The following is an 18,346-nucleotide window of genomic DNA, read 5'->3' as shown; positions in this document are numbered from 1 at the left end:
TTTAAAAAATATGGTTTTTTGAAAGTCAAGCTTGACTTCAACTTCCTGTGTGGCTAACTTTAAAGTTCTGATCAATCCTCCTACCTCTAACTCGTGAGTTCTGAGGACTACAGACCTGGGCCACCAAGCCTGGTTTATGGGGTGCTGGAGGTCAAAGAGCTTCATAGATTTTAGGCAAGCACAGTACCAACTGAGCCACATCCTTACTCCCCGCTATTCTTTTGTTTTGTTCATGTAACATAAAAGAAAGTCTGAAGAGTCAGGGTCCCCTACAGTAAGATCAGCCACAGGGGTCAGATTTCCAGAGCACCACAGACCCTTCTGGAACGTGACTGATGAAGGACGACATCAGGTCTTCTAGAGCCTTCCTGACCCCTAGCCCTAAGAAGCTAGTCTTGACACGCATAAGAAGTGTGTCTTCTGGGCGAGGTGTCATTAGCCCAGACATTGTTCTATATGACAGGGTAATTGTGGAGTGGGCGCCATTCATCTGTGTTTATTCTCAGCTTGCCAAACAGCGCAGCCTCCCCTCAGGGATTCCCAAAGACTGTGGGGAGCGAAGCCATAGGCCAGACTTCTCTGGGAACCATGCTAACACGTTTAAGACCCCCGGAGAGTGCGTGTGCACACAGGCCGTGTGTGTGCCATCCACCTGCTGGTACAGCTTGTGCCCAGCAGGCATACCCTTGGCCCTGCCTTATCACAACCGTCCATTTGAAGGCCGAACTGGCTTTCTCCTTCTGTTGAGTACACACTGATCCTGGCATTATCTTCCTGAAAGTTAGTAAGTCTCTCATACCACTCACCCTGTAAGCAAGAAAGGAGTCCTTTGTCGGTGGAACTTTTGCCCATATCCCCCCTGACACTGGCATTGTTCACGGGATAAAACTAAGCCTGCCCACTTCAACCTCAGTTGGCTGCTCTAGCTTAGGTACCTGCCCACTCTCCTCATGTCATCACTGGACCCAGTTTCCCTTTCCTTCTCTGCATCTTTACCTCTCCTCTTGAATCATCCTGATGCCTCTACCCTAAAGCTTAGAGCCCCTGCCTCTTGTGTTCTCATTGCACTGCCCTGCCGTTAGCCTTGCAGCCAGCTTTAATTAAGAGATTCTCATTCTATTACGCTAAATGAAGTAAGTCAGCCACAACAGAAGAAATACTGTAATTCCATTTCTACGGGGTGTCTGGAATGGGCAGATACACGGGGACTTACGGTAGACCGGAGGCTAGCAAGGGTTGGGGAGGAGGTTTTAAGTACAGAGTTTACACTGAGAATGGATGGCGAGAAAGGTTTGAGCACAGGTAAGGGTGATGGCGACAGAACTTTATGAATGTATTGAATTTGTAGAATTAAAATTGGCTAGCCAGGTGGTGGTGGCGCACACCTTTAATCCCAGCACTTGGGGGGCAAGAGGCAGGCAGATCACTGTGAATTCAAGGCCAACCTGGTTTACAAGAGCAAGTTCCAGGACAGGCTCCAAAGCTACAAAGAAACCCTGTCTCAAAAAACAAAAACAAACAAAAAAATTAAACAAAAACAAAAAAAAAATTCCCTCCGTGCAGGAATGCAGCTCAGCAGAGAGAAAGCACAGAGCTAAGTACACTCTCCTTACATCCCCAGGTAGTTTTTAAATCCCATTTCAGTATCGACTCAGTTTTATAGAGAAAATCCAGACTAGTTGTGGTAGTTTGATGTACTTGGCTTTTAAAAACGACATTTAAAATCCCAAACTGTGGGTGTAGTGTCGCATGCCTAGAATCCTAACACTATGGACATAGAGGCAGAAGAGGCCTTCCCTGCAGGTTCAAGGCCTGCCTGGGCTACATAGTGAGTTCCAGGTTGGACATTCTGGTGTATATAGCCAGTTCCAGACCCTGTCTCAAGTAAACAAATAAACAAAAAAAAAAACAAGCAAAAAACAAGAGCAAAAAAGCCATGCGCATGTGCGCGCACGCACACACACACACACAAAATAAACAAGCAAACAAATCTTCAAAATTACTCAAGGAGAGGAAGCAGGGGTATTGATGAAAGCATGATTATTAATGGATAGATAATTGTTGAAATGCTGAATACATAGCTTTTTTCTGTTGCTGTTGGGTTGCGTTTTTTTGTTTGTTTGTTTGTTTGTTTTTCTCTTTATGGGAAGGGGGTTTGAGACAGGGTTTCTCTGTAGCTTTGGAGCCTGTTCTGGGACTCTCTCTGTAGACCAAGCTGGTCTCAAACTCACAGAGATCCACCTTCCCTCTCCCAAGTGCTGGGATTAAAGGTATGTGCCACCACTGCCCGGCTTTTCATTTGTTTGTTTATTTTGGTTTTTCCAAGACTGGGATTTCTCTGTGTAGCCCTGGCTGTCCTAGAACTTGCTTTGTAAGCCAGGCTGGCCTCAAACTCACAGAGATCCACTTGCATCTGTCTCCCAAGTGCTGGGATTAAAGGTGTGTTCTACAACTGTACAGCACATAGCTGGTATTCAGACAGTATTTTTCACTATACAGTCATCCCTCAATATCCGTGGAGAATGAGTCCGTGATCTCCTCAGAAACCAAATCTGAAGATGCTTGTCTTTTATACAATGACATAAGGTGCACATGTACTGAAATATCATAAAGTACTCTGTAAATATAGTTTGCGTCTTTTTTATTTTATTTTTTATTGATATTTATAGAACTCTATATTTTTCTCTGCTCCCCTCCCTGCCTCTCCCCTCCCCCCTTCAGTCCTCCCCCAAGGTCCCCATGCTCCCAATTTACCAGGAGATCTTGTCTTTTTCCTACTTTCCGTGTAGATTAGATCTATATAAGTCTCTCTTAGGGTCCTCATTGTTGTCTAAGTTCTCTGGGATTGTGGTTTGTAGGCTGGCTTTCTTTGCTTTGTGTTTGAAAACCACCTATGAGTGAGTACATGTGATAATTGTCTTTCTGTGTCTGGGTTACCTCACTCAAAATAATGTTTTCTAGCTCCATCCATTTTCCTGCAAAATTCAAGCCGTCATTATTTTTTTCTGCTGTGTAGTACTCCATTGTGTAAATGTACCACATTTTCTTATCCATTCTTTGATCGAGGGGTATTTAGGTTGTTTCCAGGTTCTGGCTATGACAAACAAAGCTGCTATGAATATACTTGAGTACATGTCCTTATGACACGATTGAGCATCCTTTGGGTATATACCCCAAAATGGTATTATTGGGTCTTGAGGAAGGCTGTTTCCTAATTTTCTGAGAAATCACCACACTGACATCCAAAGGGGTTGAACCAGCTTTCATTCCCACCAGCAATGCAGGAGTGTTCCTTTTTCCCCACAACTTCTCCAGCATAAGTTGTCATCAGTGTTTTTGACCTTGACCATTCTTACAGGTGTAAGATGGAATCTCAGAGTTGTTTTGATTTGCATTTCTCTGATGACTAAGGATGTTGAACATTTCCTTAAGTGTCTTTCAGCCATTTTAGATTCTTCTGTTGAGAGTTCTCTGTTTAGGTCTGTACTTCATTTTTTATTGGATTATGTGATCTTTTGGTGTCCAATTTCTTGAGTTCTTTGTATATTTTGGAGATCAGACCTCTGTCTGATGTGGGGTTAGTGAAGATTTTTTCCCATTCTGTAGGCTGTCATTTTGTCTTGTTGACTGAGTCCTTTGCTTTACAGAAGCTTTTCAATTTCAGGAGGTCCCATTTATTAATTGTTTCTCTCAGTGTCTATGCTGCTGGGGTTATATTTAGGAAGTGGTCTCCTGTGCCAATGCGTTCAAGTATACTTCCCACTTTCTCTTCTATAAGGTTCAGGGTGGCTGGCTTTATGTTGAGGTCTTTGATCCATTTGTACTTGAGTTTTGTAGGTGATAGATATGGGTTTATTTTCATTCTTCTACATATTGATATCCAGATATGCCAGCACTACTTGTTAAATATGCTTTCTTTTTTCCATTTGATATTTTTTGCTTCTTTATCAAATATCAGGTTTTTGAAGATGTGTGGATTGATATCCGGGTCTTCTATTCAGTTCCATTGGTCCTCCTGTCTGTTTTTTATGCCAATACCAGGCTGTTTTCAGTACTGTAGCTCTGTAGTAGAGTTTGAAGTCAGGGACTGTGATGCCTCGAAAGAAGTTCTTTTATTGCCCAGGATTGTTTTGGCTATCCTGGGTTTTTTGCCTTTCCAAATGAAGTTGAGTACCGTTTTTTCGAGGTCTTTGAAGAATTTTGCTGGGATTTTGATGAGCACAGTTTTGTGTCTTTATGTATGTTAAATATTTTCATTTATTTATTTTGATGGCCCTTTTTTGGACAGAGTCTCACTAGGTAGCCAAGGCTAGCCTCAAATTAGAAATTTTCTTACCACAGCCTCTCAAGTGCTGGCATTATATGTTTGTACCACTACACCCAGTGAAAAACAATTCTAAATTACAAAAAGACAATGCAGACTGAAAGTAAGAGGTATATGTCGAAAAGAGGTACAATTTTTTACATATACTTTTGATTCATGTTTGACTGAATCTATGCATGTACTTGTACAGTGGGCCCACAAGATAAACTTGAAGTTTTCCATAATAAAAAATTAAGAAAAGAAAGCAGAATCAAACAATGAATTGAGCTGGTCAGTGAGCTCTTATTCTGTAAGGCTGTTCTGTTAATTCAGTTAAAGAAGATATTTGAAAACAAGATATTATTTGTTTGAAGACACTATCGAGATAATGTGTGTGTATATTCCTCAGGTACTGCATTTTTTAAAATATAGGGTCACTCATTGAATCTGGAACTCACCAATTGGCTAGACTGTCCAGCAAGCTGTAGGGATCCTCCTGTTTCTATTTCCCTGGCGCTGAGATTGCAGGCATGTTCTGTGACACCTGGCTTTTTACATGGGTACTGGAGATTTGAACTCAAATCCTCGTGCTTGCATACCAAATACTTTACTGGTTGAGCTATCGCCTCACCCCCTAGCAAAATAATCTTACACATTTCTTACAAGATTGTGTTTAAATATTGAGTAGGGCTTTGCACTCAAAAACATATAAAATTATAAAAAAATTGATTTTAACTTTGGTTTGAGAATTTCAAATACCTTTTTTTTTTTTCGAGACAGGGTTTCTCTGTGGCTTTTTGGAGCCTGTCCTGGAAGTAGCTCGTAGACCAGGCTGATCTCGAACTTACAGAGATCCGCCTGCCTCTGCCTCCCAAGTGCTGGGATTAAAGGCGTGCGCCACCATCGCCCGGCAAATACCTTTTGAACAAATTTGCACACGGTTTAGAAATCACTTACCTAAATGGCCTAGGTAGAGTCAGGCTTAGAAGTGAGGACTCTCATTGGCCTTTAGAAACAGCTTCTCATTCTCTCCTCTTGTGTGATGGATGCACTTTGATGTTCCAGGGTGTGCATTTGACAAAGCAATGCACACTGCATGCTGGAGATTGGGTGAGAGATCAGTTAACCACCTGGGGAGATGGCTTGATGACAGTTACTGTTCTGCCTGGAACCCTTGATTATCCCTTGGAGAGTAACTATAGAAAGTAACTGCTCCTGTTCTCACTGGACACACTGTCACTGCTGGTGTGATACCTCTCTCCTGTTCTCTCTGGGCACACGGTTACTTCTGTGTGACGCCTCTCTCCTGTTCTTACTGGGCACACTGTCACTGCTGGTGTGACTCCTCTCTCCTATTCTCACTGGTTACAGTGTCACTGCTGGTGTGACTCATCTTTCCTGTTCTTACTGGGCATGCTGTCACTGCTGGTGCGACTCCTCTCTCCTGTTCTCACTGGGCACATAGTTTCTTCTGTGTGACACCTCTCTCCTGTTCTTACTGGGCACACTGTCACTGCTGGTGTGACTCCTCTCTCCTGTTCTCACTGGGCACATAGTTTCTTCTGTGTGACACCTCTCTCCTGTTCTTACTGGGCACGCTGTCACTGCTGGTGTGACTCTTCTCTCCTGTTCTCACTGGGCACTCTGTCACTGCTGGTGTGATACCTCTCTCCTTTTACTTGCATGTAGTCTTCCTTCTTCCCTCTAGTTCAAAAGGCGCAAGATCAAGGACAGCGGTACAGAAGAAAGAGTCAGCTCCTAGTCTCTGGATGGCAGGGATGTGCTTGAAGAGGGAGAAAAGGCTGAGGTCACATTCTAGGCCTCCTTGCTTTGGCACTGAGTGGGTGGGTCCTGATACCAGTTTTCTGTGTATTTTTACTTTTTTTTTCCATCTAACACTCTCTTGGGAAGAAGCGTTCAAGTCTGTAGTGAAATACATCTGGAAAATCTCCCAGCTTTTCTTCTTATTTTGCGCCTCTTCTCCCTAGTCAAGACCAAACTGTCGGGAGCTGTTTCTTCCATCCGAGACAGAAACTGTAGGGTTTGCTGCATCTTTCCCTGTTTCTGTGCTTTATAAGATACAACTGTTAAGGTAAAAAGTCACACGAAATAAAGCTAACTTCTTTAAGTGAAAATCGCAGTAGCATTTAGAATGTCCACGGTTTTGTATAACTGCCCCCTCTATTTAGTTAATTAGTTCCAAAATCTTCCATCACCTCAAAAAAAAACACCTTCTTCCTAGTAAGTGACCAGTTGCTGTTGTCCCTTTCACTTACACCCTAGCAACCAGCAGTCTGCCTTCTGTCTCTCTAGTTTCCTAATGTCAGTACTGCATGCGCTTTCGTGCCTTTATATAAGACAGCGCATTTTACTTTACAGTAGCTGAGAAACCCCCCCACCACCACTCTGTTTCAGCTGTGACATGCAGCTGATGTTAGGTTGGGTTTTGGTAGTCATTCTGAGCAAGATTATTTTACATCCGTATTTATTATTACTGCGATGCCTGGGTGTGCGTGTGCACATGTGTCAGGGTGAGGGGACAAGTTGTTCAACTTTCTGGAATGCAGTTTGGTCTTTCCACTGTGGGTTCCTAGGATCCTAACTCAGGTCCCAAGGCTTGTATGGCAAGCACCTTCATCCCCTGGGCTATCTAGAACTCCCCCACACCCCTTTTTGAGATAGGGTCTCTTGTAGTCCAGGTTTTGAATTTCTGATCCTCCTGTCTTTGTTTCCAAAGAGTTGGGAGTCATAGGCATGAAGCACTACCCTGGCTTTGATCAATGTTTTTCAATCTTCAAAATACTCAGGGCCCAACAGATGTTTAGCAGGTCATACCATTCTCAAATCTGGCATGGAATGCATTTGAAGGAGAACTGAAGGGCCGTTTCCTTTAAAAAAAATGTATTTGTTCACCCCAATTTCTTTATTTGACACAAACATGTCCTAATGGCATATTTTTTTCTTTAATCAGCAGTGGTGATTGAATGATTAAATAATATGGACCTTTATATGTAAGTTTGCTCTACTTAGCATTTCCTGTCAATGTGACACAGACTAGGATCACCGGAGAAGTGAGTCTCACGTATCCTTATCAAGTTGTGTCTGTCCCTGTGTCTTGGCTATTAATTGATTCCAGAGGATCCAGCCGACCATGGGCAGAACCATTCCCTGCGCAGGGAATCCCGGGCTATCTAAGGAAGCTAGCCGAGCTTGAGACAGAGCAAGCCGTCAGGCGGCATTCTTCTGTGCGGTCTGCTTCCAGCTCGTGCTTGACTTCCTGCCCGGATTCCCCTCAATGATGGACTAGACTCTGGCAGTGTAAGCTGAAATAGACCGCAACAGGGATGAAACAGGTTTCTTTCCCTCTAGCATCATAACATATAGCGTGAATCAAGATTGTTTTAGTGACTTCTGCCCCTCCTTTGAATCACAGTAGCCAACAATAGTATCTGGAACAAAGGAAATTATAATAAACGTTGAAACAGCGACAAAATGTTGAGAGACTTCCCACCCTTGAGTGTCTAGACTGGAATGATACTCTGGTAGCTTCTAATTTCCATCGGGATCTTTTAGGTTCTAGCAGAAGAGACAGGAGATGCTTCTGGGAAAAGGTATATAAAAAATATAGACAAGCCACGTGGTCTGAGGGTATAACTCTGTGCCAAAACACTTGCCTGGCATACCTGAAACCTTGGGATATGTAATGCTGGAACAAATAAAATAAAATAAAATAAAGTAACACTAGGAAAGACCCTTACTACTGTTCCAGTACATGCGGGCTGCCGTGCCGCAATTCTTAGCTCTTAAAATTAAAACCTAAAGCCAGGTAGTGGTGGTGGCGCACGCCTTTAATCCCAGCACTTGGGAGGCAGAGGCAGGTGAATCTCTGTGAGTTTAAGACCAGCCTGGTCTACAGAACAAGTTTCAGGACAGGCACCAAAGCCACACAGAGAAACCCTGTCTCGAAAAACAAACAAACAAACAAACAAACAAAAAACAGGATCTACAATTCGCCACCACAAAGAAACCTGCTCAGGTCCTCAGTCCCATGCTTTATTTTTGTTAAACTGTGTGTGTGCAGGTATTTTGTCTGCGCGTATGTCTGTACATTATGTGTATGTAGTGTCTATGGAGTCCAGCAAGAGGGCTTTGGATTCCCCGGAACTGGAGTTACAGATGGTTGTGAGCCACCATATGGGTTCTGGGAATCAAACTCTGGTCCTCCAGGAGAGCAACCGGTGCTGTTAACTGCTGAACCATCTCTCCTGTCCCCAAACCCATGTTTTCTTAAGGCCTTGCCCCTAAGAAATGCAGCTATGACTGAGACAGACACAGATGCTCCCCCTAGGGAGCTTAGGTTCCGGGGAGAATGGAGCTGCAGCTGCATCAACTGTGATAAGCACCAAGAGGGGGTTCGGCTAACCCGGTGAGTGTTCACCAGGGAGCCTTTAAGGAAGTGGCTCTGTGGTCAGTCACATAAGTGATAAGCAGCGATTAAGCAGGTGCAGAAGGCAAGAGAATAGTTTTAGGAATATGTTTGGACTTTAAGCAACTTGTTTGCTTGTTTTATTTTCAGAACTTGTCTGCTACAGGGATAAGAAGGGGTCTTCAGGAGCAGTTGGTGAAGCATAGAGGAGCAGGGGTGAGGGACCACTGGAAGGGAAATGTTCAGAGTTCAGGTGCCATAAACTGAGGACTCTGGTGAATACCTCGGACAGCTTTGCTTCGGAGCCTGTCACTGTGACTGTGTGTGGTAGAGACAAGGTTGAAGACTTACCGTTGTTCGTTTTGTCTGTGTTCCCGAGCCAGTGTTACACTAAAAACTGGCAAGAGCCACAGATATACTTAAACTTAGATTTCAAAACAGCCAGAGCTGTTTTGGCAGGATGTATGTGCTGTTTTTTTTGTTATTTGGTTTTTTTTTTTAAGCAAGCCAGAAACAATTTAAAAAAAAAAATTCAGACTGCCTGAAAGGAGTATTAATCGTTGACTTCTTCCTGCATATAAATACCATACTGGGTAAGTAATTAGGATTTGAGGGAATAAACTTCCTTTTAATTTTGAGAAACGGTAGGTACCACAGTCTTTATTTATGTGTGCGAAGGAGAATCTTTCCTCTTGGCCTCTAATGTCTGCCAACTCGGAGGGAATGGCCAAACTCTGAGTCAGTCCTCTGAACCCTGCATACCACCAAGGCACTCAGTTTGAAAAACAGGAGTGAATCAACTCTTGCCTCCCATTCGCCCCACCCCCACATCGGGGTGGGAACGAGCTTTCCAGCGGTCCTCTCGGAGCTGTCCTCGGGCTTTCCACTCCCTGTGGTGTATACCTTTCCTTCCTCCGTCCTGTAGGTTTCTAGACTCTCTTGAGGCGTGTAGCCACTGCTGGAGATTCCAAGCTGACGATGCCGCTGATGAATCACCTGAGGGTGATTCTGCACGCATCTCCATGTACATTGCTGTGGAGAAGGTTCCAGGTTCCGAGGTCAACGCCACGGAGGTCCTGCAGTCTCTATACCTGCACTTACAGAACCCGGAACCGAGCCTGTGAGTACTCCAGTCCTTTAAGAGTAAAAAGGTCGGCAGAAAAAAAAATGAAACTTACACACTTTAAGAACTATGAACATGCCCGGCGATGTTGGCGCACACCTTTAATCCCAACACTCGGTAGGCAGATCTCTGTGAGTTCGAGGCCAGCCTGGTGTACAGAGTGAGTTCCAGGATAGCCAAGGCTACACAGAGAAACCCTGTCTCAAAAAACCAAACCAAACCTGTGAACATGACTGTAATGACAGCAGACATGGAAAGTTCTTTTAGATCTTTATGCTAAATGATGTCACGCTGAAAGTAGACAGGGCTATGAAAATTTGAGATGTCTTGAAGGCTTATCTCTTACTATTTTTTTTAAAGAAAAACAACTAAGGTTGACATACAGACTGCAAACTGTTGCAATGGGTCTTACATTTATAGAATTTGCATATTAAGTTTTGCAAGTGGGTCATTGTCTTCGTGCTCTGAACGAAATATTCTGTCTGGAGTTAGAAATCCCAGAGTTAATTCTAGCGGACCAGCTTGCCAGCGTGTGCTCTGCTGTAAACACGTGAGCTCAAATGAGGTAGCAGATGGTCTTTCAATGCCCTGTGGCTCCCTTGGAGGCACAAGCTATTGCCCATGCTATGGTGTTGCAGGGGTTCTTCCCCCCTGGCATGGGTGCAGGGCTGTGGGGGAGTGTGTTTACTCCCTTGATCCTAGTCGCAACCTACCCTCACCCCAGTTAGAAGAACCAAAAGTGTCTGTAGACATTTCCCAGTGAGTTCTAGGGAACAAAACTGCCCCCCTGGATAAGAACCACTGAGATAATGAGGAAAGATGGTGTGTGCATTTGTGGTTATGGACAGATGAAGTAGCTAAGTATAGCACTAAAGAGAAAATTTCCACTATCAAAAAAAAAAAAAGCTTTTCACAGACTTTTTGAATGTTGGCCTGCACTGAGATCTAGGTTTCTCCCTGAACCCATATATATAAAATTAAAAGATGGGCAAAGAAGATAATGCTTGCCAAAATGGTGTTAATCTAGCTTAAGCCCAGGATTCTGAAACTGCTCCACAAATCTGTTTTAACTGTAAATTCCCTTACTTGCCTTCAGCACTGGGTGTCTTTTAATAAAAGAAATTGGCCTGAGTCATAAGAAATTTCTGGTTGCTGGGTGTGGCTTCCTACAAGCATGCCCACATCCTATCCAGACTGGCTTACTATGAATTCTGGTACTTTGTGGTCGAAGGCCTAAGATGGAAACAATTAGTCATATTGATCTGGCTACTAAAGTTTTCCTCTTTTTTGTTGTAGCCGAAGGTTGAAAGTTAACCATCTACTATCCTGTCTGCGTGTTATTAGGCCAGCGTTCGTCAGGCAGAAGTGGCAGAGAAGGTCGATTTACCTTGAATAATCTCTCATGTATCTTAATAAATGAGAAGTTAATGTTCTTCTTTCTAAGTTGGTGGGGGGGAAATGGGGCACATTTTCCGTTTGTTTGGCTCTTGGCATGTAACACTGCCCCAGACTGTTTTCAGGCAGGAGAATGTTATGGCCTTTGTTGCCCCAGTGAGCAAATTTCCTCCTCTGCCAGCCATCCTTCCCCTGCTTAGCTGTGAATTGTAAAGACCACACTCATTATTTCTGACAGCTTGGAGCCCCATGGAAGGCCGCCTAGACCGACACAAGAGGTTGGCAATGCCTAGCCATTTAGTTTTGGCAGCTCCTTTTAGGATCATGCGTGTTCCTTTTTAAAAGTTTGTTCATTTTATTTGGGTGTGTCTTGCCTGCATGTGTGTCTGCGCAGCGCATGCATAGGGGAATGTCTTTGGAGGTTAGAAAAAGGAACCAGAGTTACAGATGGTCGTGAACCACCATGTGGGTGCTGGGAAGCAAACCCAGTTCCTGTGCAAGAGCAACGTATGCTGTTTGATCCCCGGAGCCACTTCTCTAGACCCCATAGTGACCATTCTTATCTTCGTCGTCTTTGTCATCGTCATAGGTTCGGTGCTATCTCAAATCTTCAAATATGACCATTTTATGTGTTGTTTGTCTGGTCTAGTGTAACACAGACTGACTTTCAGCTCACTAAGTAGCCCAGTATGGCCTTGAAATCTTGATCTTCTTCCTGTCTTAGTCACCGGGAGTGCCAATATTCAGTCACGTACCGCTACACCCAGCTTTCAAATCTGGCCATTTTAAGGTAATGTAAAGCAGAACACGGAATAAAAGGGAAGTGGGAGATTGTGGCAACTTCAGAAGCATTGTGCTAATTGCCTTCCACCTTTTTTCTCTGTTCAGTAATCATGGGCTGTCTATTCAAATTACTGTTTGCTGTTTTCCCCAGATGCAGTCAGTAACTCTTGAGGACTTAATAAGCTATATGCCCATTACCCAAGATGAAAACAAAATCACTTTCACTCAGAGTACCATTTAGCCTAATTGTTTCATTAAAATTTAGGCATAATATCTTAAAACATAGGAAAATGAATTTGATGATTTAGTAATTTTTAATTTAATGAAAGTTATAAAGAAGATGATGGAGAATAAAAATGGTACAAATTTGTAATTACATCAAGGATGCATTGTATGTAATAACAAATTTGTACCATTTTTAATGCCCTTGATTTTCCTACATTTATTTGTTTGCTGTTTTTTTTTGAGACAGGGTTTTATGCAGCACAGGCTGGCCTCAAAATTCCTTTGTAGCTGAGGCTGCCTTTAAACCTTACTTTGGTCTTCATTTCTTGAGTGCTGGGATTATATCTTTTCATCAACATACTTGGCTTCTTTTTTTATATAAGGAAGAGAAACATTGGAATTATTGAACTGCATTGTATGAAATATAGCCACTAAAAATATGCTACTACAAAGATAAAAACAAAAGAAAGGAAATAAAAGACAAACAGGGAAAGGAAAATATGTAGTCACTAGTCTTATGTATTTACAAGTCAATTTAAATTCCTTAAGATTTTATAACCATGTGTGCCTAATAATTACCATGCTGGACGTTTCCATCTTCAGAAGAAATTCTGCTGAGCATTCCTGTATGGGGTTTTTACATTGTTCTATTACTTCTCTATTTAGTTTTGAAGAACACAAAGCCTGGACCACAACATTTATGAAGCTTGCTTAGGGGGGCTGGAGAGATTGCTCAACACTTAAGGGCTCTTGCAGAGGACTAGCACCTACATTGAGGGGCTCACATCTACCTATAACTACATCTTCAGAGGACCTGACACCCTCTTCTGGCCTCCTAAGGCCCACACATACAGCACTTGTCAGACATAGACACAGATACATAAGTAAAAATAATTAAATAAGTAAATTAATCTGAGGGAGTTATTTAGGTGACTCTCCTGTAAGAAATTCATACTTACACTTGAGTATGTCTTATTATTTTCTTGTTTTTTCTGTACTTAAAAATATATGTTGAACCAGGAGTAGTGGTACATGCCTTTAATTCCAGCACTCAGGAGGCAGAGGCATTGAATCTGTAGGAGTTCAAAGCCAGCCTTGTGTACGTAGTGAAAATTCCAGGACAGCCAGGGCTACATAGCAAGACCCTGACCCCCCCCCAAAAAAATATAATCATCTATGTTAAAAATGTCTTTTGATAAAATTCAGTTCTGTTAAAAATTTTTGTTTTGCTGGGCAGTGTAGATGATGGCCAAAGCTGGTTCTAGTAACCCCAGAATCAACAAACAAACACATTGAATAGACAAAAATAAATTAATAAACACATTTAAGGGTTTGCTTTTTACCTTTATTTTATTTTTGCTTATGTGTACATGTGTATTCGTGCCACATGTGTGGCTGCCCTCTGAGGCCAAAGGATGGAATCAGATCTGCTGAAGCTGGAGTTACAGGTGATTGTGAGTTGCCAAATGTTGGTGCTTAGAACCAAGTTTGAGTCCTCTGCAAGATTATCATATTGACATGATTTTTTTAGATGAAATTCTGAGGCCTTCAGCACATTTCCAATCAATAATTGATTAATTTCTACATTACCTTGTGCTAGAGGACCTGGCAGACCTGTATGGGATCAAATGTGTGTTATGTATGTGGGATGATACATATTCCTGACTATATCTTGTAACTGGATAAATAATGAAGTAAAAAAAAATAAGTCATTAAAATTAAAATAGTTTAAATAAACTACTTGCCTTGAGTTGTTGAGGGAAATGTCTATATTTCAATATACACATCAATTCTGTGTTAAAGTCATTAAATATTTTAGTATATTAAAAAGAAGTAATTAAAATTAGTTTAAGTAAAAAAATAGCATGGAGCCTTCTCTTTAGTCCATTTAAAGTTTGACATAATGGCTCACACTTGTAATTTTAACACAAGCATTCAGAAATCTAAAGGATTATGAATCTTGGCCAGCCTGAGTTACATAGTGAGACCCTGGCTCAACAACAAACCAAACAAAAATTCACTGATAACTCCTGGGTGATATAGGCCCGGATACTTCAAACTGGATTTGAGATTGAGAGCTTCTTGGAATCTCTTGGTGATCTTGGGCGTATTTTCAGCTCCCCAGGACTAACAAGAGGCCCTGGAGCTAAGCATAGGAAATGGGGGCTTTCTTCCCTGTAATTAGTTCCCTGTACTTTCTTCCCTGTGATTAGTTAGTCAGTTCAGTATCAGTTTTCTTCACAGCCCTGGTAGTTCAGCAAGTCAACCTGTGCTTCTATGACTGTTAGTAGTGCCTTAAGGAGAGCCTATGTACCCCTGCAGTAGCGCCTTAAAGAGAGCCTTGTATCCCTGCATAAGGCCAAAGCCTTAGAAGATGGTCTTTGGTTCTGTAGGAAAAGCACAGCCCCCATGACAAAGACAGGCTAGAAAGCCAGTGAGGATGGAGAACAGTGCTGCCCGGCAGGTCGGGGAGAAGCCACAAGGATCATTCTCCGTTTTCTAATGGGTTAGGAAAGGGAAAAGAATCTGATTAATTTTTGTGATATGTTTTATTTAATCCAGTATATTCTGGATGTTAATGTCTTTAACATGTAATTACTCTAAGGATTATTCATAAATAGTGCTATCCAATAGATGTGCAATGTGAGCCACAAATATGTGTCATATAGGTTAATTCTGTGTTTTCAAATAAAAGCTAGAAGGATGGTTCAGTGGTTAAGACTGTTGACTGTTTGCTCTTCTAGAGGGTCTAGGTTCGATTCTCAACACCACCATGGTGGCACACAACCATCTATAACTGTAGTCTAACATTTTCTTCAGGTATATGCAGGTACCAGGCATGCACATGGTACACAGACATATGTGTAGGCAAAACAGACACATATGCAGTGAAAGCATCCATATACATTCAATAAATAAGAAATAATTTAAAAGTACAAATAAATAGATAAGTTAATTCTTTTACTGTTTTTAGTTAACCTAATATATCAAAAATATTGTATTTCTAACATGAAATCACTATTAGAACTATAAATGAATTTTTGCATGATTTTTGTGCTTAGCTTTCAAAGACCCTACGGTCATTGATTTATAGCACATCTCAGTGTACACTAGCTGCATGAGCTAAGTGGGTATCATACCAAAAACTCAGTTACAAAGAGGGACCAGGACAATAACTGGAGCTATTCTAAATTTAAGCATAAAGAGCCTAAGGATAGAGGGTAGGAGAGTTGGGCGAAGGGAAGAGATTTGGATCTCTTTACAGGCTGTCTTCCTGTCCCAAAGTTTTCTGTGCTTCCAGTAGCCCTGTCCTTTTAATCTAAATTCCATGTAGATTTGATGTCAATAATTTATAATCTCCTTCCTCATGTTTTCGGTTTTTTTTTTAAATACTCTGGGTTTCCTTCAGACAGTTTCCCAACTGCTATCAAGCCTTGCTTCAGAAGGTTTCAGCAACTTGTGCCAGGACTGCTTTCTTTCTGGGCAACAGCTGTAACACCCCCCCTCCCACCACCACCACCTTTAATTTTTTTTAAATGAAAATTCCTTTTAATTTCATGGATTGGGAGAATTATTATTGCAAAAACATCCATATTATCCAAAGCAAAGTAATGACTGTCCATCAAGGTACTAACGGTGTTCTTTAGGAAACTATAAAAATTCCTAAAAACTCATGTTTGGATTTGAGATTATAATTACATCATTTCCTCCTTGCCTCATCCCTCCAAATTCTCCCATATATTCCTCGCTATTTTTCAAATTCATGGTCATATGTATATTCCTAAATATGTAAGTACAATCAACTCAGTCTGTATTATGTTACTTGTGTGTATGTTTTCAGGATGACCATCTGGTATTGGATAATCACTTGGTATGCTCTTTCCTGAGGAAAACAATTTCTCCCACTCTTAGGGTTTCTTAGTTGCCTGTGTCTTTATCTAGGGTTGAGACCTTGTGAGCTTTCCTGTGTCCACCATAGCACGTCTGTTGTTGTCATTTTTATTTAGGCTATGAATAATTAATTCCATCCATAAGAGTGCCACCTTCATGATCTTCATTCTGCTCTTTCTCTTCTTAATTTGAGCCACAACTACTGATTGAAAGCCAGGTTGGCTTGCAGAATAGTGGAAGAGGCAGACAGTTAAGCAAACAATGCTAACTATATCTGTGAATAAAGATTGGAAGGGTAAGTCAATGTTGTGATTAAAACATGCCTGGGTATTGTGGCACACAGCTTTAATCCCCGCACTGGGGAGGCAGAGGCCAGTGGGTCGCTGTGAGTGTGAGGCCAGCCTGGTCTGTGATACAGAGTGAGTTCCATGATAGCCAGAGATACATAGTGAAACCTTGTTTTTATAAAAAGATATGGGATGAGAACTAGAGGAAACTTTGCTAAGGAGGGAACAATTAAGCCCAAGGCCTACAGATAATGGGAGTCATTCCTTGAACTGAATGGGAGGATTAGTTTTTGTAGAAGGAAAAAAGGGGCTAAGGCATGAGTGTGCTTCTCATGTTTCAAAGGCTGAACTAGCAATAATACTCTTAAGGCTGGAGAAATAGCTGATTGCCGCGAACTGAGTGCATCTCCCTTAAACTTGTATGTCGAATTCTTGACATCCCAGTGATGATAATGTAGGTGATGTGGCCTCAATGAGATGAAGAGGACTCTGCCCTTATGAATGGGATGAGTGCCCTTTTATGAAGACCAGAGAGAGAGATGACACCAGGAAGAGAGAAAGTAGCCTTCAACAGACACCACATCTGCGGGTGCTTTCTGTTGGGCTTTCCAAACTCTCAAACTCCGAGGAAACATTTATTTGCTGTGTTTATAAGCCCACCCATTCTATGATATTCTGTTGTAGGAGCCCACAGAGACTAAAACAGTGCCAGAGCCCACACTACACCAAAGCTACAGGAATAAGAATTGAGGTCAAATGTATGGTCCACATGGAATCTAAAAGTTTGAGGGTCTGAAGAGATGCATGTAGTACACAGCCATGAAGGCAAAACAACCATATGCATAAAAATTAAAAAAAATAAATCTGTGGTGACTTGAATAGGAATGGTCCCCATAGACTTTTGTGTTTGAGTGCTTGGCCCTTAGGGAGTGGCACTGTTAGGAGGTGTGGCCTTGTTGGAAGAAGTGTGTCAGTGTGGAGGTGGGCTTTTAGGACTCATATGCTCAAGCTATGCCTGGTGTGGTAGTTTCTCCTTCTGCTGCCTGCAGATCAAAATGTAGAACTCTCGGCTCCTCCAGCACCAAATCTGCCTGCACACTGCCAGGTTTCCTGCCATGATGATAATGGACTAAACCTCTGACCCAGCAATAGAAACCCTAACTAAAACAAGACAAACATAAGTGTTGATGTTTATTGGCTGCAGAATACACACACACACACACACACACACACACACACACACACACAGTTCTGGGCTTTGAACCTACAGTATCATGGTATCATGCCTGGGAGATGAACATTCTACCACTGAGCTAACACCGTAGTGATTACAAATCCTATGAACAATCTGACTCTACTAAGTTGAACTGCATTTGACACAATCATTGCTGTTTTATTTTCTATAAGAAATATGTGAAGATAAAAAACCTCTTAGCATGCAACATAATCTTCGTATTTCAAGGGAAATCAGCAAGTACCAGTAAATTATCCCCATCTGCTTTTAGTTTCAAAGGCGAAAGAAAGGGAGAGAGGAGGATGAAAACTCTGAGTGTATCTTTTGAAAGAAGCGCTTGACCAAAAGCTGTCTAAGAGGACAATGAGCAGGACTTCCCACTCTCAGTGGTCTAGAGCAGTAAAAGGGGAGGGGAATGGGGTCAGATGAAGAAGTCTGATGGAAGCTGAACTTGCAAAGCAAAAGTTACCAACTGAGTCTAGCATTATAATCACAAGAGGGCAGTTGAAGGAGCAGGCCCAGCCTGGTTTTCCTGAGCTACTGATTGCTTGCATGGATGTGAGAATTTATAGTTCCCATTTTCTGAATGAAATGTTGAACAATTAAAGGTGACTGAGGACGTTATCTTAGGGACCTGATAACTGGCATTCTAGTTCTTCCATGATCTTCACAGGACCCT

At 42.0% G+C, this 18,346-nt stretch overlaps 1 protein-coding gene across 1 annotated transcript in view; it reads left to right on the top strand.

Annotated features, from left to right (window-relative positions):
• Positions 1-18,346, top strand: part of Ca5b (carbonic anhydrase 5B) — a 54,783-nt gene that overhangs the window by 3,422 nt on the left and 33,015 nt on the right. The window contains exon 2 of the mRNA XM_041639989.1: positions 9,655-9,849. Within this exon, the coding sequence (XP_041495923.1) occupies positions 9,708-9,849 (142 nt within the window). The 5' untranslated portion in view covers positions 9,655-9,707. The remainder of the gene's footprint in view (positions 1-9,654; positions 9,850-18,346) is intronic.

This window comes from Microtus oregoni, unplaced genomic scaffold (genome assembly GCF_018167655.1).
Source record: "Microtus oregoni isolate MIOR12 unplaced genomic scaffold, Mior012 000061F_ref0000440, whole genome shotgun sequence".
Taxonomy (NCBI): Eukaryota; Metazoa; Chordata; class Mammalia; order Rodentia; family Cricetidae; genus Microtus; species Microtus oregoni.
This window is presented reverse-complemented; position numbering and strand designations above follow the sequence as displayed.